Here is a 23,852-nt window from a genome sequence, read left to right as displayed (position 1 = left end):
GTGAAAAAAATCAGATCATGTTAATTATAAATCTTAAATGTTTATTTTTGAAACTAGGAATGACTATGGTTTCATTAGTCAGAACATTGAATACAGGAGTTGGGACATCTTATTGTACAAGACATTAATAAGGCCACACTTGGAATACTGTGTGCAATTCCGGTCACCCTATTATAGAAAGGATATTATTAAACTAGAAAGACTGCAGAAAAGATTTACTAGGATGCTACCGGGACTTGATGGTTTGAGTTATAAGGAGAGACTGGATAGACTGGAACTTTTTTCCCCTGGAGTGTAGGAGGCTGAGGGATCACGTTATAGTGGTCTATAAAATAAGGAGGGGAATAGATCAGCTAGATAGTTAATATCTTTCCCTAAAGGTAGGGGAGTCTAAAATTAGAGGGCATATGTTTAAGGTGAGAGATACACAAAAGTGTCGAGAGGGGCAATTTTTTCACACAGAGTGTAGTGTGTGTCTGGAACGAGCTGCCAGAGGTAGTAGTAGAGGCGGGTACAATTTTATCTTTTAAAAAGCATTTAGATAGTTACATGGGTAAGATGGGTATAGAGGGATATGGGGCAAACACGGGCAATTGGGATTAGCTTAAAAAAAAGACAGCATGGACAAGTTGGGCCGAGGAGCCTGTTTCCAAGCTGTAAACCTCTATGACTCTGCATATGTTGTCTCTTTAGCAAAAGCTACTAAATTTAATTCTAAATCAACTATGTTTTCAAATCACTAAAATTGCACTTTACAAAACCATCATTTATTTATGACATACTGAGAAGATCCAGGGGTAGATTTTGTAGTAAATAGCTCTGTTTACAACTGCCTCTCAACATGTTAGGAGAGAGCCACCATGGCTGGAACCAATACATTATTTTTAAGAATCAACCTGTTTTTTGTTTTCAAAAAACTGGACATTTAGCAAGATATATATTTAAAATGTATCTATATGAAGCTCTCACGTTGTCAAATTCTGCTCCACTACATTTAGATTCTACTCCATTACACAAAAGTGGCACATTGATTGATATCTTTTTTAAAAAACCATGACCAAATGTTTGGTTACACTGATTCTCCACACATGGAACTATTTCTTTTGATTAGGGATGTGTTGCAGTTATCTATAGGAACAGTGAAGTAATTTGAAATGCTGCCTGCTTAGAGAGAGGAGGACTCTCTCTTGCTATGTAGCTCAGCAAGGAATTCCAGTGACAGTTACTATAGTATTTCAATATTAAAACCTCTGATTACCGAAATAATTCTGCACCACCAGCTCCTGTATTAGTTTGTTGACGTGGTGTTTCTATCAAGAGTTAGTGCTTGCAAATTCGCAATCACAATAATAAACACTGGTATACCGATAGATAGCTCTGAAATGAACTCTCAATACATCAAATTACAAGATACCCAGCAAATTAAGACCTTTTCTGCTGCTGGTTCAGTCCCACTCACTTCGGCTGTCTTGCACCAAAATTCCATTCTATCAGGTTGCCTGCATTTGGTGCCAGTACAGTACCTGTAATCAGTTCTACATGTGCCCAAATATCAATGTTGTGAATTTAGTGGTTTCCCACTGTCCCCTTTGACTCTGTTGCCTATTCATTCAGGCTCCCCTCACGTGCTTCAGGCATAGCATAGGACCTGTATTTCTAAACTAAGTCAGCAAGACACCATGAGTTGGAACAGTTGGCATTGTGCCGTAATGTCGGTTCTCAATGCTGTTACTCCACTGGTTAACCTACAGCACAGCAATAGTACCGATTGCTTTAACTCCTGATCTCAAGTGGTTAGAATTCCCCAAAGGGAAGAGGAAAATTGCAAAGTCTATGACGACAAGTCAAAGGGGCAAGATCTGTTGAGTCAGAATAGGAGGCTACAACAAGGATGTTGGACCAAGTTTAGAAATACAGGTCCTATGCTGTGCCTGAAGCACGTGAGGGGAACCTGAAAGAAGTAGGCAACTGGGGCAATTGTGAAGAATGGGACTGGGCCACATTAAATTTTATTGAATATTCCGAAAGTCAATGTTGATTACCACACAGTCTCCACACAGACTTTAATCTGGCAAGGCACTCAATGCATAAATATTACAAACATAAAAAATACAAACATAGATATGGGCGGCACGGTAGCACAGTGGTTAGCACTGCTGCTTCAAAGCTCCAGGGATCTGGGTTCAATTCCTGGCTCTGGTCACCGTCTGTGTGGAGTTTGCACATTCTCCTGGTGTCTGCATGGGTTTTCTCCCACTGTCCAAAGATGTACGGGTTAGGTTGATTGGCTATGCCATAAAATGGAGCCTTAATGTCCCGAGATGTGTAGGTTAGAGGGATTAATGGATAAAATACGTTGGGATGTGGGGCTAGGGCCTGGGTGGGATTGTGTTTGGTGCAGACTCGATGGGCCGAAGGGCCTCTTTCCGCACTGAAGGGTTCTATGATTCTATGAAATTCTCCACTATATACAAGAACAAGGTTGAGGTTGTTCCTTAGCAAGTGACCCTTTTGTTTGCTCTGCAGTCAAGAGGCAAATTTGAAATAACATCTAAAAATACAGATTTTTAATAAAATAATCAACTACAGGCTCATTGTTCAACGGAAAGTGATTTGGTTAATACATGCATCAAATTTCTCAAGTTATTTCTAATTCTGCAACACTGACAAAGAAATAAACAATTCATCATTCAGCCAAAATTTCTACCAGTAATTATGAACAAGTCGTTATTTCCAGTGGTCAACTGTAATTCAGTGCATCTTAATTTGACATTTTGCGCCTACGTACCAATTTATTTATAAAATACTGCGCACCAAATGGACTGAATCTGGTTCCTCACCATTCCTGAAGTGACCCCAGGTTGTCCTCAAAGTAGGCACCATTTCCTGACAGCTGTAGTCGTCGTTTCCAGTCCTGAATCATATTCAGCACAAGGCCCTGGGCCTGTTCCAGAGAGCTCACCGCTTCCAAGATGCTGTAATTTCTCTTCTGTTAAAAAGCCATTCAAAAAACCCAAAAGATTCATTGTTAGCCTTAAGGCGCGTTTACCCTATTAAGTGGGTCCCAGGGAGCAACACTCAAACAACGTCTGTCTGCTCAACGTATTTTGTGTTTGCTCTCTCCACCAGCTGTTGGAGCCAAACCATAGGACAGAGGCCAATTTATCTGTTCATGGACAGACATCTTGTGTTGCAAGATCACAAGGGTCTCTATTTAACATTTAGTGCCAGGCGAAACAAATGTAAAAAGGGAGCTACCATTCAACATGCCCAGCTTTGTTGACATATGGCTGGGCAGAGGTCTTTTTTTGGATATTGACTGTGAAAACACTATAGCACATGAAACTCGTGAACTGCAAAGCAAAGCCAAAATAATAACACAAAATAAATCAGGAGGTAAATGATAATTGGGAGGCATGCATTCAGTGGTATTACAAATTGGTTCGAGACTTCCTCTCTCCCCCCAACCCCATTCAGTTTCCTCTTTATAGCAAGCCTAAATGAATAAAGGATTTAAACCCAATTTAGTTCACCGTCTCAGTCACCATGTGGCAATTTAATTCATAAACGTTTTGCAAAGTTTCTGCACAATTTTGTAAGAACTTTGGCATCATAGTGAGAGAGAGTTCCTGTGTTCTGGAATACTGCACTACTAATACAAAAGTAAGCATTAATTAGTAGTTCACAACCATTTTAGAGTTTCTTTATGTGTACCATCATTTCCCGTCTTCCCTGCTCCCCAATCATTAACATTTTCCAGCTTCACATTGGCATGGCAAGAGCTGTTATGACCTACAAAATTCCCCCTTTCCAACCACTTCCATTTTTGTAATGTGTCCCATCTGACGTAGTGCTAAACTGAAAATTCATTATCTAATTTTTCACTCAAGCATTTTCCAGCTCTAACATGCCTATCTCCATCCATACTTCCATCCTATTATAACTGAAATATTCAATTCATGCTTTCACCTCCAAGCTCAATTTCTCAAGCCCTTTCTTAGCAGCATCCAAGATTCTTTATCCCAATAGACACACACTAACTCATCCAAACATCTGACACAGCATCCTATCTTGGGCTAAGTCGGATTCATCCATCACCCTTGTCTCAATGACACACAATACACACACACATTATACACAATACATTGATTTCAGAATCCTCAACCTTTTTTAAAGATCCCTCAGGCATGGTCCCCACAGCCATGGACCTTGATACCTACAAAACCTCCTACAGCATAATGTTCAAGTTCACAACCTCAGTTCTTTGAACTGTAGCCTGTGATCCCTCCCATTTATGAATTTTTAGTTATTACAGTCCTACAGCTATTATCTTCCTGAACCACCCACCTTACTTTATCTCTCCTATTACAAAAAACTACTCTAATGCCTTCAGTATCTTCTCCTGTATGCAGCTTAATGTCTGCTGTCTTAACCAGCCCACCCATTTTGTGAAGTGCCTTGGGACGTTTCACTATATAAGGCGCCATATAAGTGCAAGTTTTTGGCTGCAATTGCCAATTCAGTGCATTATTACTGCATCACAGTAATACTAGATACTTAGAGTAATTATTTAAAAAATGTTCACGACAGGTTCAGTTCAATCAACAAAAGCTTTTGGATGGTTGCCTAATGCAGACATAGGACATTTATGCTACCGAGACAACTGAAAGTCTTCAGCGAAGCTTTGATCACAGAACTAACTCTGATGCCTAATTTTTAAAAAAATATCCCAGCACATCAAAAGGATCCTCATTTTAAATAACTGTATAATCAAATGAACTTAATCCAGTCGTCAATCTACATATCAGACTATTTGCAATTCTTTAAACTGCTACTAGTGACAGCAAGTCAATTCTCCCTGTGCATAGTCTTTTCACTTGTTCAAAGACACCATAATGTGCCAGTTTAAAATTGTTTCTCAACTTACACTTGTAAGCAGCTAAATACATTTTTGCCAGTTCAGTCCATTTACAGTTGCCACAATGCAAAAATATTAAAACACAAACAAGGAAATGTTTGGGACCATTCTGTACATCTAGAATAAGTGTCTAATCCTTTGGCAACTTGCAAAATCAATGAAAATCTGGACCTCACTCTGGATATTGTCTTTTACATCAGGTGATGCTGTTGTTACGAAACAGGATCAATTTAGGGACAGTATACGGGGAATTAGCAATGATAAGGGCATATAATAAAGTAGCACTTTAGACAATATCCAAATCCAATCTAGAACGGGATAAAGGTTTCGCTGCCATTGTAGGGGTCCCAAATAAAACAAGCCTGGGCAGACGATAATTCCAAGTGGATGTTTCATTAACAACATAAAACATACAAGGATTTAGCAGAATTTGCCAACCTTACTCAAAAGCTTGGTAAGGGAAGTAGGGAAAAAAAAAAATCACACTGAAACAGTAAAACCTGGGGCTGATCCACACGATTAGGGGAGATTAAAATTAAACTTTGCTCTGCATAATGTTTGTTTCATGTGGATACTGGATGTGAACTATATAAACATGTTGCTACTAGTATCCTTCATCTCACTGGAGGGCAAAACAGTTGTCATTTCTTTGCATAACATGTTTAAGAATTGATGTTATTGCCCCAAGCATTCTGGATCTTATCACAAGGTGACAACCCATGTTGGAAAGTGCAGGTGACACTCAGACTCAGCAATCATGAAACTTCATCAAATAGCTTATCTAGGCTCAAACTCAAAGAACGGGTGCTTGGGTGAAGAACTGGAGGGCAGAGGTTGTCAGTGGTGCTGTTTCTCAATGGGGACAGTATAAAGGGTTAAATGAGTCAATTCTTGGACTGTGTTATAAAGGAGATTTTCCCTTCTGGGGATGGACAGACAGAAAAAGATAAAAGAACAAATGTTTTTCATGAACAACTGCCACATAATGAAGGATTGTGCTTTTCAAAAAAACTATCTGATCAAAATAGGAAAGATTAAGCAGGTAGGTATGCAATTACCTCTACACTGCTGTCATTGACCACTCACAATGTAGCTAAGGGATGGGCTCATCCAAATCAGCAGCAGCTAGAGGATATAGCCAGTTTCCCAGATGCAAAACTTTATTTGCATAAATGAAAGTTTATAATGCTGCAGTCTTTCATTTGCGCTTGGCATGAACTTACAGCCAGTGAATTAGCCATCAGATACCCTTGGAAAACGCAGTGCAGTGTGCCAAATGGTAATTGGTATGGAGGCAAAGGCACCCACCACCATACCTCACACTTTAAATTTTCCCCTGCAGTCACCCAACAGAATTGCTGCCAGTGTAAACTTTCCTGGCAAATATGCTTGCTATGCAGTCACAAATTTACCAAGTAGTACTCAAAATCATTTCTTCCATTCAATAAGCAACTTTTCTTCCTAGACTGAAGATGTATTAAACTTCTTAATTAAGTTTTTCAATATATTGGCAAGAACAGAAAATAAAAGCACTTGCAACCATCCTCTGATGCCATGCATCATTCCAAGTCAAATCAAAGCACTGGTTGCCAATGCTACTCTAAAACAGGCGGTGTACTAAGGCAACCTGAAGCAATTAGCCGAGTGACTTTCCCTCTCTTCTAAGGCAAAGAACTCCCACCAGCTCAGACTCAGAAGCAGCTTTGACCGCTTACCAACAGAAGCATAAGTAGAAGTTGGCACGCAGTAAAGAAAATTCATGTAATTATATTGCGCCTTATCATTTCTCTCAGAAACGTCTCAAGGTTCTTCACATACAATGTTTTGCTTTGAAGTGCAGTGACTGTTCTGTAGGCAAATGCAGCAGCCATTTTGCGCACAGGAAGATCTCTCAAACAGCAATAAGGTGAACGACTTTTTGTTGGTGCTGCTTGCAGAGGAATATTGACCCAGGTCACCTGGAGAACTCCCTGATCTTTTACAAATAGTGCACTTACCTGAGTAGAAAGTTTGACCCAAAGAATGACTAGCAGTGTTCACTCAGTACTACTCTGGGATGTCAGTCAAGATTTTGTGCTCAAGTCCTTGGATGGAGTTTGAACCCAGAACATTTTGACTCAGAAGAGCTTGTGACCAAATGGCCAAGGTTCACATTGAGCAGGGGTGAGGTTTTTGATTGTTCAGAATCTGGATTTCAAAGTGGGGAACAATTTTTCTTCAATGGAAGATAATAATCATTTGTAAGCAAGGCTAAAACTTCTTTGGACACTAGCAATGCAAGCAAGTTAGTGTCACATTTTTGCCAAATAATCATGTACACAAGGCATTACATATTCATACTTTTATCAGCTTCAATCCAACAACTGGAGCCAACATCAGATGAATTAGATGAAAATCCTTGGTCAAACAAGTTGCTTCCACAAATTTGGCTACACGTAGACTGCTGAGTTCCAGTCAAAATAAGGGACTTGAGCAAGTATAACGCTGCAAATGTAAAAGTAGCAGTGATATTTAATACCACTTCATTCCCATTGTAACATTGACTTTACAGGAGGAGTTCCCTGAAAGCACAAAAGATAACTGCATATACAGAACCACATCTGTCGAAATTTGACTATTCTAGATGGTCTCTTAATGACATATTTTTCAAATTCTAAGACTGGAAATGGCAGTTTAGGAGAGTATCCCAGAACACAAGATGGTTAAACAATTGGTCTTAAATAAGCCTAGCATGCAGCATTCGACTTAGATGTCTAGAACATGAAGGCACACAACATTATATAAGGCACCTTGCAACAAATGGGGTAAGAGGGTGGTGGTGGTCAAGTTGACTCCAAAATAATACACCAAGCGCTGGGAAATTGGGACCAAGTCAGCCAAATAGTGCGTTACTTGAACAGGTCCACAATAATCAACAGGGGGCTGCTGGTTAATGGTATGTGAAGGGACAATCCTGCGATGAGAGGTGTACTTCTTCCAATTGTAGTTTCTGATAAACGTGCAAGTCAACAGTCTAGCAGATGGTTTTAACCAGAAAAACAGTTTTCTGTGCTGGTAAGCTGCCTGGAGTTAATTGGTTAAACTGGGTGGCATGGTGGGTGGCACAGTGGTCAACACTGCTGCCTCACAGCACCAGGGACCCAGGTTTGATTCCCGGCTTAGGTGACTGTGTCTCTGTGGAGTTTGCATTTTCTCCCTGTGTGGGCTTCCTCCAGCTGCTCTGGTTTCTCCCCACAGTCTAAAGATGTGTAGGTTAGATGGATTGGCCATTCTAAATTGTCCCTTAGTGTCCAAAGATGTATAGGTCAGGAGGATGAGCAGGGTTTCGGGGATAGGCAAGATGCTTTTTCAGAGAGATGATGCAGACCTGATGGGCTGAATGGCCTCCTTCTGCACTGTAGGGATTCTATGGATTCCAAAGCCCGTAAGCCTGGGCTTGTCACCCAACATTCACACTCTTTGGACTTGGATAAGTAATGTGTGTCCATGTAAGAGCAGTTGTACAAATCAGGCAAATGGAAACTCTACTTAAGGATTTCAGCAGCTTGGGTTGGAGACTCTTGAAACACATTGATGGGTATCCATGTATGATAAGATACTCAGGTGACCAAAAGCTCATCTCCATAGTTTGGTGGGAAGCAGGAGTACAGAGCAAGCATAAAAGTGCTCAACTACCATGACAATGACCACAACCTCCAGGAGAAGCCTCAGATCTCTTCACATTTTCAAGGAGTTATTCCATAAATATTTCCTTAGCTTGGCCAACTGCTTCCTTATACTAACAGAAGTCAGCTCACCCTTCTGTGATCGTCCCACGTACTCTTTTGCTGGCTTGTGTGTTCCTCCCTCTTGGTGTATTCTGGTAGCGAGCTACTTGCTTGCGGCAAGTGGTGCTGAGCTAAAATGAAAACAATACTTCACTAAGACTTCACTAAGAGCACAAACAATTCCTTCCTTTCGTTCATTCATCTAACTTGACTTCTCTGCGGCTAGAGAGTACTCTGCGCTTATGGCAACTGCTCAAGCACAACTGTCCCGTGCGAGTTTCCCTGCTGGGAAACAACACAGGACTAACGAGCGTGTAGCAAAATTGAGTCCAGCCCCGATCCATAGATCAACAGAGAGTGGGTGAGAGGGGAGAGCAGGGCGAGTGCAACAGCAAGAGGACAGACAGGTAGGGGAAATCGGACCGGGGGCTGGTTGGGGCGGTGCAACTGGGTGATGTGGAGTTGTGGCATAGGGTATGCAGCACAGTCTGACAGCAAGAGACAGAATCAGCGACACGTGCATATGTGAGATGAAAATAAGGGTATGCGCTTGAGAGGGCAAGGGACATGAGCGAGCTGGACAGGCTGCAAGGAGGAGAGATAGGTCCACAGCAAGGGAAAAATGGGTGTTCACATATGGAGGGTGCACACAACAAGAGACAAAGATGCAAAAGTAAGAATGGCACGCGTGCGAGTGGCTGGGGGTGCAAAAGTCAGTCAGAAAGGCATATACACACACAAACACAACAACATGGGCAACATACATGCGCCACAAAATAAATAGCTTAGAATGACATTGAACGACACTAGAACATCTTTTTGGATTCAACACTCAACGTGGATGATGCTTCCAGCCCACTGCATTTCAAACAGCGTAACAGGCTGGGAGACATCAGCAGAGGCCATTTAGCGGGCTCCTTGCTGGGCTCCATGGCCTCTGCCATCTCCAGGGACAGGATTTCCAAAAATTGGCGTGAAAGTGATTTAAATATTAAAACTTGTATTTGAATATTATTAGCAGACCCGGGACTGAAGAAAACAGCACGACTTACTCCAGTTTTCAAGCGAATTAGGTACTTAGAATTCTTTTTGGGTGAATTGGTCTTGACATGTCCATAAAATGCAGTAACATAAAAGCCAGAAGATGTTGAACTACATACTAAAACAGTTACATACAGGTCAGATATGAGGAAAATTGTCACACAGAGTAACGAACACATGGATTAGACAACTGAAAAGGACAGTAACGGAGACAAAAATGATGGAATCACTTTAGAAACACACACATGTTGCAATGGAGAACTGTGGGATCTTCATAAATTAATTAATGGCATTTAAAGTCTTTCCTTATTTTCAATGATTATGTGCTTAGAATGTTCCACCAGAAACAGTAACTGTCCTCTCTTTCCAGGTGTCAACAGGTCTCCTTTGTGTTTCTAGCACTATCTGTTGCTAACTGAAGTTCTGATGGAAGCACTACATCTTAGTAAACCAACTATCCAATAAAGAAATTCTGCTGAATTTATAGAATAAGTGGAATTTGAATAATGAAATTATATAATGATTTTCAGGAATTTTTCCAGATGTGAAATATTCTCATATGGAATGTAAAGAATTGGTTCATTCGATATTGCCAAATTGGATTTGACTTGCCAATTTAGCAAAAGTTAGCAAGGTAAGAAATTCACCTAGTCTTCAAATAAATTTTAGATTAGATTTGTTGGTACTTTGAACTTTGTACAAGCTGCTTCATACTCACACTGGTAACATGCTGCAAGCTGCTGCTGCTCCTGGTCAGAAACTTCATTCATTTGCTGAACGGTACTGCGGTACATCTGAATGGTCTTGATTGAGTCACTCAGCAGAGTGAGCTGCTGTAATATATTTGCATCTTCCTGCTTTATCCTTTTATTATTAGTGGCCAGAACAGGTTGGGCCGGTACATTGCCAGCTGATACAACACTGGCCTACAAAACAAAACGAGGCAAAATATCTAAGACTATGATCTAAAACTGGTTTAGTATTTACTCTAATTTGAACCATTTACTGGATGAATATGCACCTTTCATTTGTACTCCTTCCATGACAGTACAAGAATTATTATAAATTCTATCTTATAAATGCTCTTATTTGAATAACTGGGTTGACTTTCCCATACCTTGTGTGGCCAAATTCCCCCTCAACTCGATTTTCAAGTTTATTGATGACACCATCATAGTGGGTCGGATCTCAAACAATGACAAGACCGAGTACAGGAATGAGACAGAGAATCTGGTGAATTGGTGCGACAACAATAATCTCTCCCTCAATATCAACAAAACGAAGGAGATTGTCATTGACTTCAGGAAGCATAGTGGAGAACATGCCCCTGTCTACATCAACAGGGACAAACTAGAAATGGTAAAGAGCTTCAAATTTTTAGGTGTCCAGATCACCAACCCGTCCTGGTCCCCGCATGCCGATACTTAGTTAAGAAAGCCCACCGACACCTCTACTTTCTCAGAAGACTAAGGAAATTTGGTATGTCAGCTACAACTCTCACCAACTTTTACAGATGCACCATAGAAAGCATTCTTTCTGGTTGTATCACAGCTTGGTACAGCTCCTGCTCTGCCCAAGACCGCAAGGAACTACAAAAGGTCGTGAATGTAGCCCAATCCATCACGCAAACCAGCCTCCCATCCATTGACTCTGTCTACACTTCCCACTGTCTCGGCAAAGCAGCCAGCATAATTAAGGACCTCACGCACTCCAGACATTCTCTCTTCTGCCTTCTTCCATCTGGAGAAAGGCACAAAACCGAGGACACGTACCAACTGACTCAAGAACAGCTTCTTCCCTGCTGCCATCAGACTTTTGAATGCATTAAGTTGATCTTTCTTTATATCCTAGCTATGACTGTAACACTACATTCTGCACTCTCTCATTTCCTCCTCCACGAATGTCTTATAGTGCGCAAGAAACAATTCTTTTCACTGTATACTAATACATTTGACAATAACAAATTAAGTCAAAATGAAATACCAGGTCTCAGACGTAGCTTGGTTTGTTCTTTGGAATTAACCTTTTACTGATCAGCAACACTGTGCCAGTTCAAACATTCACCAGTCTGACTCTTAACATACATCCAAAAGTCAACAGTCCGTTGTGACAGCGTAATTTTGGCCTCTAAAAATCTGTTTCTTCTTCCTTTTGTGACGAACAACTTAACTTTCATTGAATCCCTACAGTGCAGAAGGAGGCCATTTGGCCCATCGAGTTTGCACTGATTCTCCGACAGAGCATCTTACCCATGCCCTATCTCTGTAACCCCACATATTTACCCCATTAATGCCCCTAACCTGCACATCTTTGAACATTAAGGGACAATTTAGCATGGCCAATCCGCCTAACCTACACATCTTTGGACTGTGGGAGGAAACTGGAGCACCTGGAGAAAATGTGCAGACCCCACGCAGACAGTCACCTGGGGCCAGAATTGAACTGGGTCCCTGGTGTTGTGAGGTCATAGTGCTACCTCACTGTGCCACCCCAATATTTGAATCTGCTCTTACGCCTAAGGAGACCTTATCACACACTCCTTCAGCAATACTTAAAAAAAACCACCATTTAACTTGTAAGCTTTTAAAGCCCCATTTCTGTTTCCCCTATTATAATCTTCTTGGTCTGTCTCTGTACTCTTATGCTCAGTGTTCTTTTAACTTTCCACTCATTCTGCCAAGTTCCAAATGCAGTCTTACAAGATCACCCTGTACCTTCAAGCTTTGAAAATCGAAACTCATTGCCCCATCTCGATAATCTGAGAGCGAATAGGGTACTATGCAGCCTCTCACACACTGTTAGAGCTTAGTGCATTAGAGAGATGGTCTTGTTTCTGGGGGCTGGAATTCTTCCATCTTTCATTGGAAGCAATGCGCTGACAGGCAAGATGGTTTAGGATGGACCAGCAGCAGAAAATGTACTGGTGCTATGTTCTGGTAAGTAGTTAAAAAAAAAATCAGCAGTGCCTGTATGTGCATACTAACTTTAAACACATCAGACATTGGTAAGTGGATGTGTTCCTACAGGGAGAGAGTAAGCATTTCATATTTAGCAAACAGTGGATTTCCCAGTACCTTGGCTTGGATACTCAAATATGAAGGTCAATCTCAGATATACCCGACTGACCAAAAAACATGCAATTCCTTCCTTCTGTAATTGCACCTCTAGATAGACTTGCAGCATAATTTTGTTACCTAATACACCGATCATAGAGTTAAATTCATATCTTGTTCAAAACTCGAAAGACCTTGCCAAGAATTTCCTCAGAGTGCTCCCGTTCTGCTCTCATAGCTGCTTCGATCATGCAGCCAATGACGTTAACAGGGTTTCTGCTGCACTCAGAAGTCGTCCTCAGCCCATAATTAATCAACAAATGGCTCAGGGTTTTTTTAAAAAAACATCTGCGTTTTATGCAAGTTTCGTGACTATTACAAGGATAGAGATTGAGAAAGCATTGCAAACTTACCTGAGTTTGCCGAAGCTCCTGGAATAATTGATTTTCCTGTATCAAGAGGTAATTCATAATATTCACTAGTTCTAATGGTTGCTGATCAAATCTTTCCTGTAATACAGTAAAATACGAATTGAAGTATTATTTTTAGCAAGCTGGCACAGTCTGCCACAGAAAATATAGTAATAAAAGAAAAAACATCAACATTGCTGGTCTATCAAAATTAGGCAGCTACAGTTGTATACTCTCAATGCACCACACACTGATGGCACAGTACCTTTCCAAACACCAGCTGATTTTCCCTGGCAGATTTTTACTTGTATTACAAATGGCGAGTCAAGACTAAGTAAATTGTTTAGGCGAGTAGTAGAGGACACAGATAATCAAAATAAACACATATACCCAAGCCTGGAAGTAGCTATGGAAAGAGAAACAGAGTTAACAGGCAAGATTTTCTGCACCTGCTGTGGCGAGCCAGCCAAAAGTCCATTAACTTCAGCACTGCTGGTAACTCCCTCTGTGGATGGGACTGGAAGATCTTGCCAAATGTTTTAGGTCATGGCCTTCCATCAGAGATAACTGGACCAAGGTGAGGCACGAGGAAAGAGGACAGGGAAGGAGATAGCAGAATGCAAGGAGGAGACAAGAAACCAAATCAAATGTCACGTGGCAGTTGTGGTGGGGGAAGAGTAGAAATTTTGTCAAGTGTGACAAAAGTAGGCAGTTGCTATTAGATATACATTTTATGTTTTGGTAGAATGTTTAAAATTTCAGCTTTATTCTACAGGCAGTTGTGTGTCTGGGAAACACTTAGCTCAAGGATTGTAAAAGCAAGTTAATTACTCATTTCAGTTAGGAATTTGTTACTTTGATAGACTTTTGTTTATACAAAAGATTCTTTGGCAAGTTGATTGACAGTGTCATTTCAACTGCCCGTTGAAGTGGTGGAGGCTGCCTCGCTAAATATTTTTAAAGACGCGGGTTGATGGGTTTTTGATAGGAGAGGGGATTAAGGGTTATGGGGAGAGGGCGGGAAAGTGGAACTGAGCAGCGACAGATCAGCCATGATCTTATTGAATGGCGGGGCAGGCTCGAAGGGCTGGATGGCCTACTCCTGCTCCTATTTCTTATGTTCTTATAATGCAGTTAGTGTGTAGAGCTAGGTCTGTAGCAGTGAAAACTAGTTAGATGCTGTGCAGGTCTGGTAAAATCAGAGGTATGTGCAGTTTGTTCCTGAGAACTCTGCAATATCTCTCCGAAAGCTTCAAGACTGTTAACATAAATTATAGCAAGTATGGCTGAGTTTGCCAACTGTATTTGTTTAAAAATGGTATGGATGTATGCATAAAAGGGGCTTATTTAGAAATGGAACAGTCATGAGCTAGAAAATACAGCTGCTTCATTTTGTTTTCAAAAAATGTTCAACTGTTAATGGTTAAGCCACTTCATTTGTTGGAATTATATTTAAACTGTGTTATTAAATAACATTTGTTTACTATAAAAGATCCCAGTTTTGTCAGTGGAATCACTCCTGGAGAGAAATAACATTCTCACATTTGTGCCAAAAGAAAAATTGTTGGGGCCTAGTCTGGCTTCCTAATATAAGTTAGGGTTCTGGTCCAGTACCCCAACACAAGTTAGTACTGATCTTAATTTGAGAGGAGTTTGGACAGTTAGCTTGGAAACTATAAGAGCAACAAAAACACAAATCAAGTCATCCTTAATAGTATGCACGCTGAGTGGAAACTATCAGCCATTGCTTCTCAGGGAAACTGCAAGCTATCTAACAATTCAAAATTACCTGGGCAGTTCTGCATTTGGAATTAATGCTTGCATAATAGAATTCATTATTGCAGATTCCTATCACAGAGCCACCTTCAGGTACAACAGATAAATATTTACACTTTTAAAAATGGATTTTCCCATGGACAGAGACTGACATAGGAGTTTTCAATGTATTTTGAAATGGAATCTGTGGCCCACTCATATTTTACTGCAGAGGATGGCCATGTTCCTGGCTAAAGACCAGCTGAATATATTTGAATATTCAAGTCTACCAGCACACAATCAGTGGTGATTAGGCATAGTTAGTATTGATGCCAAGCCAACAGTTCAGAGCCAATCAGTCCTTGCATACAATGTTATAACATTACCCAAAGATCCAAGCTCATGATGCTCCACTATCTGAGCACCAAGTATCAGGCAACACTGCGGAACATTGCAAGCAGATTGATTGCCCATCTTTTTAGATGAGAATGATGAAATGATTCTGGAAACCCAAGAAAATAACCACTTCATTATCCCATTATTATCCAAATCATGTTGAAACATAAAGCACCTTCTTTACTTATTTAATAAACCATACCTTCAGGAGAACAGCATATTCACTCAGCTTGCATTTCACTGAATAGGGCACACGACTTGACATTTTCTGTAATTCAGATACCATTGTGTCCAAGAGATTTCGAGCAAGGTTTTCATTGGTAGGGTTTATGGGAATGGAGTTCCTTAAAAAAGGAAATGAAACACAAATTGAAATACAAATGGAAACATTCATTTGGAAAGGAGACCGCCATGTTAATGTAGCACATTATCATTGCTGTTAATGAACATAAGAACATAAGAAATAGGAGCAGGAGTAGGCCATCTAGCCCTTCGAGCCTGCCCCACCATTCAATAAGATCATGGCTGATCTGTCGTGGCTCAGTTCCACATTCCCGCCCTCTCCCCATAACCCTTAATCCCCTCGCTTATCAAAAACCCATCAACCCGCGTCTTAAAAATATTTAGCGAGGCAGCCTCCACCATTTCAACGGGCAGAGAATTCCAGAGATTCACCACCCTTTGAGTGAAGAAGTTCCCCCTCAACTCCGTTCTGAACCGCAACCCCCCCCCCCCCCCCCCCCCCTTATCTTGAGGCTGTGCCCCCTAGTCCTACCGTCCTTTCTGAGCGGGAAGAGTCTCTCCACCTCTATCCTACCCATCCCATTCATCATCTTATATGTCTCAATGAGATCTCCCCTCATTCTTCTAAACTCTAACGAGTACAAGCCTAGTTTATTCAGCCTCTCCTCATAGCTCAACCCCCTCAACTCTGGTATCAGCCTAGTAAACCTCCTCTGCACTCCCTCCAAGGCCAAAATATCCTTGCATAAGTGCGGCGACCAAAACTGCACACAGTACTCCAGCTGCGGCCTCACCAATGCCCTATACAGCTGCAGCAAGACCTCCCTACTTTTATATTCAATCCCCCTCGCTATGAAGGCCAGCATCCCATTAGCCTTCCTGACCACCTGCTGCACCTGCAGGCTGGGTTTTTGCGACTCATGCACAAGGACCCCAAGGTCCCTTTGCACCGTCGCCTGCTGCAGTTTTTCGTCACGTAAGTAATAGTCCTTCCAAAATGCACATACACACCCTACACCCTCAGTTGCACAAGTCGACCAGCAAAAACTGACAGAATGGAGAAACACAGTAAGAAGTTTCACAACACCAGGTTAAAGTCCAACAGGTTTATTTGATAGTAAATGCCACTAGCTTTCAGGACGCTGTTCCTTTGTCAGGTGAGTGGAGAGTTCTGATCAGAAACAGGGCATATAAAGGCACACACAGTTTACAGAATACTGATTAGAATGTGAGTCTTTACAGCTAATCTGCTATTCAAGTCTTAAAGGTGCAGACAATGTGAGTGGAGATAGCATTAAGTATAGGTTAAAGAGATGTATTGTCCCCAGGCAGTACAGTAAGTGAGATTTTGCAAGTTCAGGCAAGTCATGGGGTTTACAGATAGTGTGACATGAACCCAAGACGCCAGTGAGGCCGTCCTCACGTGTGCGGAATTTGGCTATCAGTTTCTGCTCAGCGATTCTGCGCTGTCGTGTGTCGTGAAGGCCGAAGATCAGAGGCCGAATGCCCGTGACAGCTGAAGTGTTCCCCAACAGGAAGGGAACAGTCTTGCCTGGTGATTGTCGAGCGGTGTTCATTCATCCGTTGTTGTAGTGTTTGCATGGTCTCCCCAATGTACCATGCTTCGGGACATCCTTTCCTGCAACGTGTTAGGTAGACAACGTTGGCCGAGTTGCAGGAGTACGTACTGTGCACCTGGTGGATGGTGTTCTCACGTGAGATGATGGCATCCATCTCGATGATCCAGCACGTCTTGCAGAGGTTGCTGTGGCAGGATTGTGTGGTGTTGTGGTCCCTGTTCTCCTGAAGGCTGGGTAGCTTGCTGCGGACAACGGTCTGTTTGAGGTTGTGCGGTTGTTTGAAGGCAAGAAGCAGGGGTGTGGGGATGGCCCTGGCGAGATGTTCGTCTTCATCAATGACATGTTGAAGACTCCGGAGAAGATGTTGTAGCTTCTCCACTCTGGGGAAGTACTGGACGACAAAGGGTACTCTGTCCGCTGTGTCCCCGTGTTTGTCTTCTGAGGAGGTCGATACGATTTTTCGCTGTGGTGCTTCGGAGCTGTCGATCTATGAGTCGAACGCCATATCCTGTTCTTATGAGGGCATGTTTCAGCATCTAGAGGTGTCTATTGTGATCCTCCTCATCTGAGCAGATCCTGTGTATATGGAGGGCTTGTCCATAGGGGGTGGCTTTATGTCATACTATCTGTAAAAGGTTTCATGTCACACTATCTGTAACCCCTGTGACTTGCCTGAACTTGCAACATCTCACTTACTATAGTGTCTGGAGACAATACACATCTCTTTAACCTATGCTTAATGCTATCTCCATGCACATTGTCTGCACCTTTTAAGACTTGAACAACAGATTAGCTGTAAAGACTTGCATTCTAATCAGTATTCTGTAAACTGTGTGTGCCTTTATATGCCCGGTTTGTGATCAGAACTCCCCACTCACCTGACGAAGGAACAGCATTCTGAAAGCTTGTGGCGTTTACTATCAAATAAACCTGGTGCTGTGAGACTTCTTACTGTGTTTACCCCAATCCAACGCCGGCATCTCCACAGAACGGAGAAAAACAGAGTGATCAGACCCAGAGGAACACAAGTGAAACACAGGGTAGTGTTCACTCATTCTGGAGAGACTCTCAGCTCATGTGAAAAACAAATTTCATGAGCAATGGGAACAGCTTAAATGTGACAGCACAGACTATAATTGTCATGGAGTGGTGCCCAGCTGCAAGCATGTTTACTGTTGTTAGTCCTCTGCTAGCAAGGATGGTCTTTATCATTACAGGCACAGCCCTATTTAACTGTCATTTCAATCCTGACCACAAATATTTCCTGTTGCTGTTCTCTTTCAGAGTTTATAAAAGATACAGCGTCCAACACTTAGAATGGGTATGTTGGTGTTAACTCCCACTATAAAAGATTAGAATAGATACATAATGGACCTAAGGGCCTCTTTTTGTGCTGTAAAACTCTGACTATAGGTAGCAGGGACTATAATAATACATCTATTTGAACCATGTGAAATTATTTGAAAAACAGACCCAAGGAAATAGTTTGATTGGTGTGACAAACATGTACCCAAAGACCCCACAAAACCAAATTCCACAACACCATTGTACAGTAGATGAATAATTATAACTAGGTGTGCTGCATAATATACATAGTACCATTCTGAATGCTTGTTCCCCAGTAATTAATTTTCCAATATATATCAAACAGCAGAAGCAGGCAATTATACAGGCTAGGTACAGAGAATGCTAGGCAATCCTACAACCAAAAATCAGATCACATCTCTGCCACAGACTCCTACAATATTCTGGCTGTAGTGCTAAAGACCAGCATTCCATTCCTAGCTAACTCTTTTGCCAAACTGCTCCAGTACAGCTACACACAGGCATTCACATGACAATATGGAAAATTATGCAGGTATGTCCTGCCCCCACTAGTAAGAAATCTGATAACACCAGGTTTAAGTCCAACCAATTTATTTGATAATAAACGTGTTGTCAGACTTCTTACTGTGTTTACCCCAGTCCAATGCCGGCGTCTCCACATCCTGCCCCCACTAATCCAGTCTGGCCACTGCCTTATCAGCCTACTCTCAACCATCAGCAAGTGTTAGAAGGAGTTGTGCTATTACTAACCAGCATAAAGAGATTTCTGTTTCAAAAAACAAGACATACTGAACAGTTTCGCTCTCTTATACCTGGATATTGCATGTGTATATTTAATTAACAAGTTATCAACATTTAGTAACCAAGGAAATAAAACAATCCATGATCAAAAAAACACCTGTGCATGGTTTATTGATAAGTCAGATGAAAAACAAACAAAACGAGGTTAAAATTCACACAAACGCCTTGTGGGTTTGAGAACTGAGACAGTGTTGCAAAGGTTGTTTGGCATTTCACAGAGAGGTCTGGAGGCTTGTAGGGTTCAACATCCTTTCCACAGAAACAATCACTCCCTCCATCACCGATGCACAGTGGCAGCAGTGTCCTATCTACAAGATACACTGCAGGAATCTACCAAGGCTCCTTGGACTGCACCTTTCAAACCCACAACCACTAACTTCTAGAACAAGGCAGCAGACATGGAAATATCACCACCTGGAAGTTCCTCTCCAAGCCACATGCCATCCTGACTTGGAAATATATCCTGAAACTCCCTCCCTAACAGCACTGTGGGTGTACCTACACCACATGGACTGACTGATATCCAATAACAATCCTGAAACTCCCTCCCTAACAGCACTGTGGATGTACCTACACCACAAGGACCGTAGCAATTCAAGGTAGCTCGCCACCACTTCCTCAAGAGCAATTAGGGACGGGCAATAAATACTGGCATAACCAGTGACGTCCATATCCTATAAATGAACAAAATAACGCAAACTGCTTATTGGCAGCCCATAGCAATGTACATATCCAAGGTAGTGCTTCCATGTCAGCTCCTTCCAGATTCTACTCTGCCCAATCTGCTTTCCGTGAGCGGTACTGTTCTCCAGCCCTACATTAACCCTTGCTCTACCAAACATCTTTATCCTACATGCCCAACATTGTACTTCTGATGAGTAAATGAAAGCCAATTAATCACATCAGGATTCTGAAACAGTTGCATGTAGCTAGTGGCTGATGCATCGGAAAGCAGTGATTGCTTCATTATGAACAACTTTGAGGAGACCTACAAATATATGCAATAAAAAAACCTGCAAAAGCTGGAAATTTGGAATAAAAACAGAAAACAAACTAGAAACACTGATCAAGTGAGAGAGCCTGGACTGTTTCTGTTCCATTGACTAACCATGGCTGCTGCTCTATCCATTCAGCGAGATAGTGCCTGACTTCAATGGGGAATCGTTGAGCATACAAGGCATGAAACTGAGGAAGGAACTTTTGTAGTTTCACTATTTCACTCCAGAAAGCCATCCTTTATCTTTAGTACCTGAAACAAGAAAGATATATTCTGTTTAAAATATGTCTTACATACAGTTAAGGAGGAGGTAATTGACTCATAGCACATACACTTGCATTACCCAAGAATTGAACTTTGCAGGCTGAACAAATTCAGAATTTAGGCTATCAAGGAGCTCAAACTATCCACCAGTGACTTTATCCAGCAGAGAGAACAGTTAACATTTCAAATCGATATTGTCTTGTTATCACTCAAATATATCCAATGCAATACATATTGGAGCTGATGGGTACAGTTTTATTCCACTTTTACCGTGAAAATCTTTATACAGGCAAAGGCGGCACAGCAGCAAGTATTGCTGTCTCACAGCACCAGGGATCCAGGTTTGATCCCCGACTTGGGTCACTGTTTGTGCGGAGTCTGCACGTTCTCCCCGTTTGCGTGCAGGTTAGGTGTATTGGCTGTGCTAAATTCTCCTTCAGTGTACCCAAACAGGCGCCGGAGTGTAGCAACTACTGGAACTTTACAGTAACTTCATTGCAGTGTTAATGTAAGCCTACTTGTGACACTAATAAACTTTAAAACTTAAAGCTAGTCAAGACGGTGATTATGTCCACACTGAAGGAGCAACTGAAGTTCATAGAATGTATCCGTGGTAGCTGTTCATAGGCTGTATCCACGATAGCTTCCTTGAACAGTATGTAATGGAACCAACGAGGGAGCAAGCTATCCTCTATCTGGTCCTGTGTAATGAGACGGGAATAATTAATGATCTTACAGTTAGGGATCCTCCCGGAAGAAGCAATCACAGTACGGTTGAATTTAAAATACAGATGGAGCGTGAGGAGGTAAAATCCAATTCCAGTGTCTTATGCTTAAACAAAGGAGACTACAATGGGATGAGGGATGAGTTGGCTAAGGTAGACTGGAAGCAAAAGCTTTATGGTGGGACAATTGAGGAATAGTGGAGGACTTTCAAAGCGATGTTTCACAATGCTCAGCAGAAGTATAAACCAGTGATAAGGAAGAGCTATAGAAAGGGATAGCCATGGCTGATTACCTCTAAGGAAATAAAGGAAGATATCAAATTTAAAAGAAAATGCATAGAAAATGGCAAAAATTAGTGGAAAATCTTTAAAGGTCAACAGAAAGCCACAAAAAAACCTATATAAGAAAAGCAAGATGGATTAGGAGAGTAAATTAGCTCAGAATATAAAAACAGATATAACTACAAATATATAAAACGAAAGAGAGGGCTAAAGTAAACATTGGTCCTTTAGAGGATGAGAAGGGAGATGTCATAACTGGAAATGAGAAAATGGCTGAGGCATTGAACACGTATTTTGTGTCAAATCTTCACAGTGTAAGACACAAATAACATGCCAAAAATTGATGACAGGAAGGCTATGGCAGGTGAAGACCTAGAAACTATCACGAAAGAGGTAGGTATTGGGAAAGCTAATGGGGCTAAAGGTAGACAAGTCTCCTGGCCCTGATGGAATGCATCTCAGGGTATTAAAAGAGATGGTGGGAGAAAATAGCAAATGCACTAGGTGGTAATTTACCAAAATTCGCTGGACTCTGGGGTGGTTCCCACAGATTGGAAAACAGCAAATGTGACGCCACGGTTTAAAAAAGGAGGTAGACAAAAGGCGGGTAACTATAGGCTGGTTAGCTTAACTTCTGTAGTAGGGAAAATGCTTGAATCTATCATCAAGGAAGAAATAGTGAGACATCTGGATTTAAATTGTCCTATTGGTAAGGCGCAGCATGGGTTCACAAAGAGCAGGTCATGTTTGAACAATTGGTGGAATTCTTTGAAAACATTACGTACATGGTGGACAGTGGAGAACCTATGGATGTGGTGTATCTGGATTTCCAGAAGGCATTTGACAAGGTGCAGCACCAAAGACTGCTGCATAAGATAAAGATGCACAGCGTTACAGGTAATGTATTAGCATGGATAGAGGATTGGTTAACTAACAGGAAGCAAAGAGTGGGGGTAAATGGGTGTTTACCTGGTTGGCGATCAGTGACTAGTGGTGTGCCTCAGGGATCAGGTGTTGGGACCACAATTGTTTATGATTTACATAGGTGATTTGGAGTTGGGGACCAATGTAGACTGTCAAAATTCGCAGATGACACTAAGATGAGTGGCAGAGCAAAGTGAACATAAAGAACATAAGAAATAGGAGCAGGAATAGGCCATCTAGCCCTTCGAGCCTGCCCCGCCATGCAATAAGATCATGGCTGATCTGAAGGGGGTCAGTTCCACTTTCCTGCTTTCTCCCCATAACCCTTAATTCCCTTGTCTATCAGAAATCTATCTACCCGTGACTTAAATATATTCAACGAGGTAGCCTCCACCACTTCAACGGGCAGAGAATTCCAGAGATTCACCCCCTTTGAGTGAAGAAGTTCCTCCTCAACTCCGTTCTAAAGTGGCCCCCCCCCTAATTTTGAGACTGTGCCCTCTAGTTCTGTTTTCCTTTCTAAGCGGGAAGAATTTCTCTACCACTACCCTATCTAGCCCCTTCATTATCTTATATGTCTCTATAAGATCCCCCCTTAGCCTTCTAAACTCTAACAAGTACAGGCCCAGTCTATTCGATCTCTCCTCATAAGCTAATCCCCTCATCTCCGGTATCAGCCTGGTGAACCTCCTCTGCACTCCCTCCAAGGCCTATATATCCTTTCGCAAAATAAGGGGACCAAAATTGCACACAGTACTCCAGCTGCAGCCTCACCAGTACCCTGTATAGTTGCAGCAAGACCTCCCTGCTTTTATATTCTATCCCCCTCACTATAAAGGCCAGCATCCCATTCGCCTTCTTGATCACCTGCTGCACCTGCAGACTGGGTTTTTGCGATTCGTGCACAAGGACCCCCAGGTCCCTCTGCACAGTAGCATGCTGCAGCTTTTCACCCTTTAAATAATAATCCCTCCTACTATTTCTACCAAAGTAGATAACCTCACATTTGCTAACATTATACTCCATCTGCCAGGTCCTCGCCCACTCATTCAGCCTATCCAGATCTCTCTGCAGACTTTCTGCGCCCTCCGTGCAACTTGCTTTTCCACTCATCTTCGTGTCATCAGCAAATTTTGTTACCTACACTCAGCCCCCTCCTCCAGATCGTCTATGTAAATGGTAAACAGTTGAGGCCTCAGCACCAATCCCTGTGGCACTCCACTAGTCACCAACTGCCAACCAGAATAGCACCCATTTATTCCAACTCTCTGCTTCCTGTTAGATAACCAATCTTCAACCCACGCTAACACTTTACCCCCAATTCCGTGTACCCTAACCTTCTGCAGCAACCTTTTGTGAGGCACCTTATC

General features: G+C 41.8%; 1 protein-coding gene across 1 annotated transcript in view; it reads right to left on the bottom strand.

Annotated features, from left to right (window-relative positions):
• Nucleotides 1-2,840: 2,840 nt before the first annotated feature.
• The window catches only part of LOC145339429 (signal transducer and activator of transcription 5A-like), a gene marked incomplete at its 3' end in the record, with an annotated part of 93,946 nt that continues 72,934 nt past the window's right edge, over nucleotides 2,841-23,852 (bottom strand). Inside the window, exons 2-7 of the mRNA XM_080183892.1 lie at nucleotides 20,399-20,539; nucleotides 15,543-15,684; nucleotides 13,193-13,288; nucleotides 10,445-10,652; nucleotides 8,716-8,816; nucleotides 2,841-2,989 (exon numbers count right to left, since the gene is read on the bottom strand). Coding sequence (XP_080040018.1) covers nucleotides 2,841-2,989; nucleotides 8,716-8,816; nucleotides 10,445-10,652; nucleotides 13,193-13,288; nucleotides 15,543-15,684; nucleotides 20,399-20,523 — 821 coding nt within the window. The remainder of the gene's footprint in view (nucleotides 2,990-8,715; nucleotides 8,817-10,444; nucleotides 10,653-13,192; nucleotides 13,289-15,542; nucleotides 15,685-20,398; nucleotides 20,540-23,852) is intronic.

Source organism: Carcharhinus amblyrhynchos, unplaced genomic scaffold, assembly GCF_965287045.1.
Source record: "Carcharhinus amblyrhynchos unplaced genomic scaffold, sCarAmb.v2.hapA scaffold_460, whole genome shotgun sequence".
NCBI lineage: Eukaryota > Metazoa > Chordata > Chondrichthyes > Carcharhiniformes > Carcharhinidae > Carcharhinus > Carcharhinus amblyrhynchos.
The sequence above is the reverse complement of the archived record's forward strand: the minus strand, read 5'-3'. Positions and strand labels throughout refer to the sequence as shown.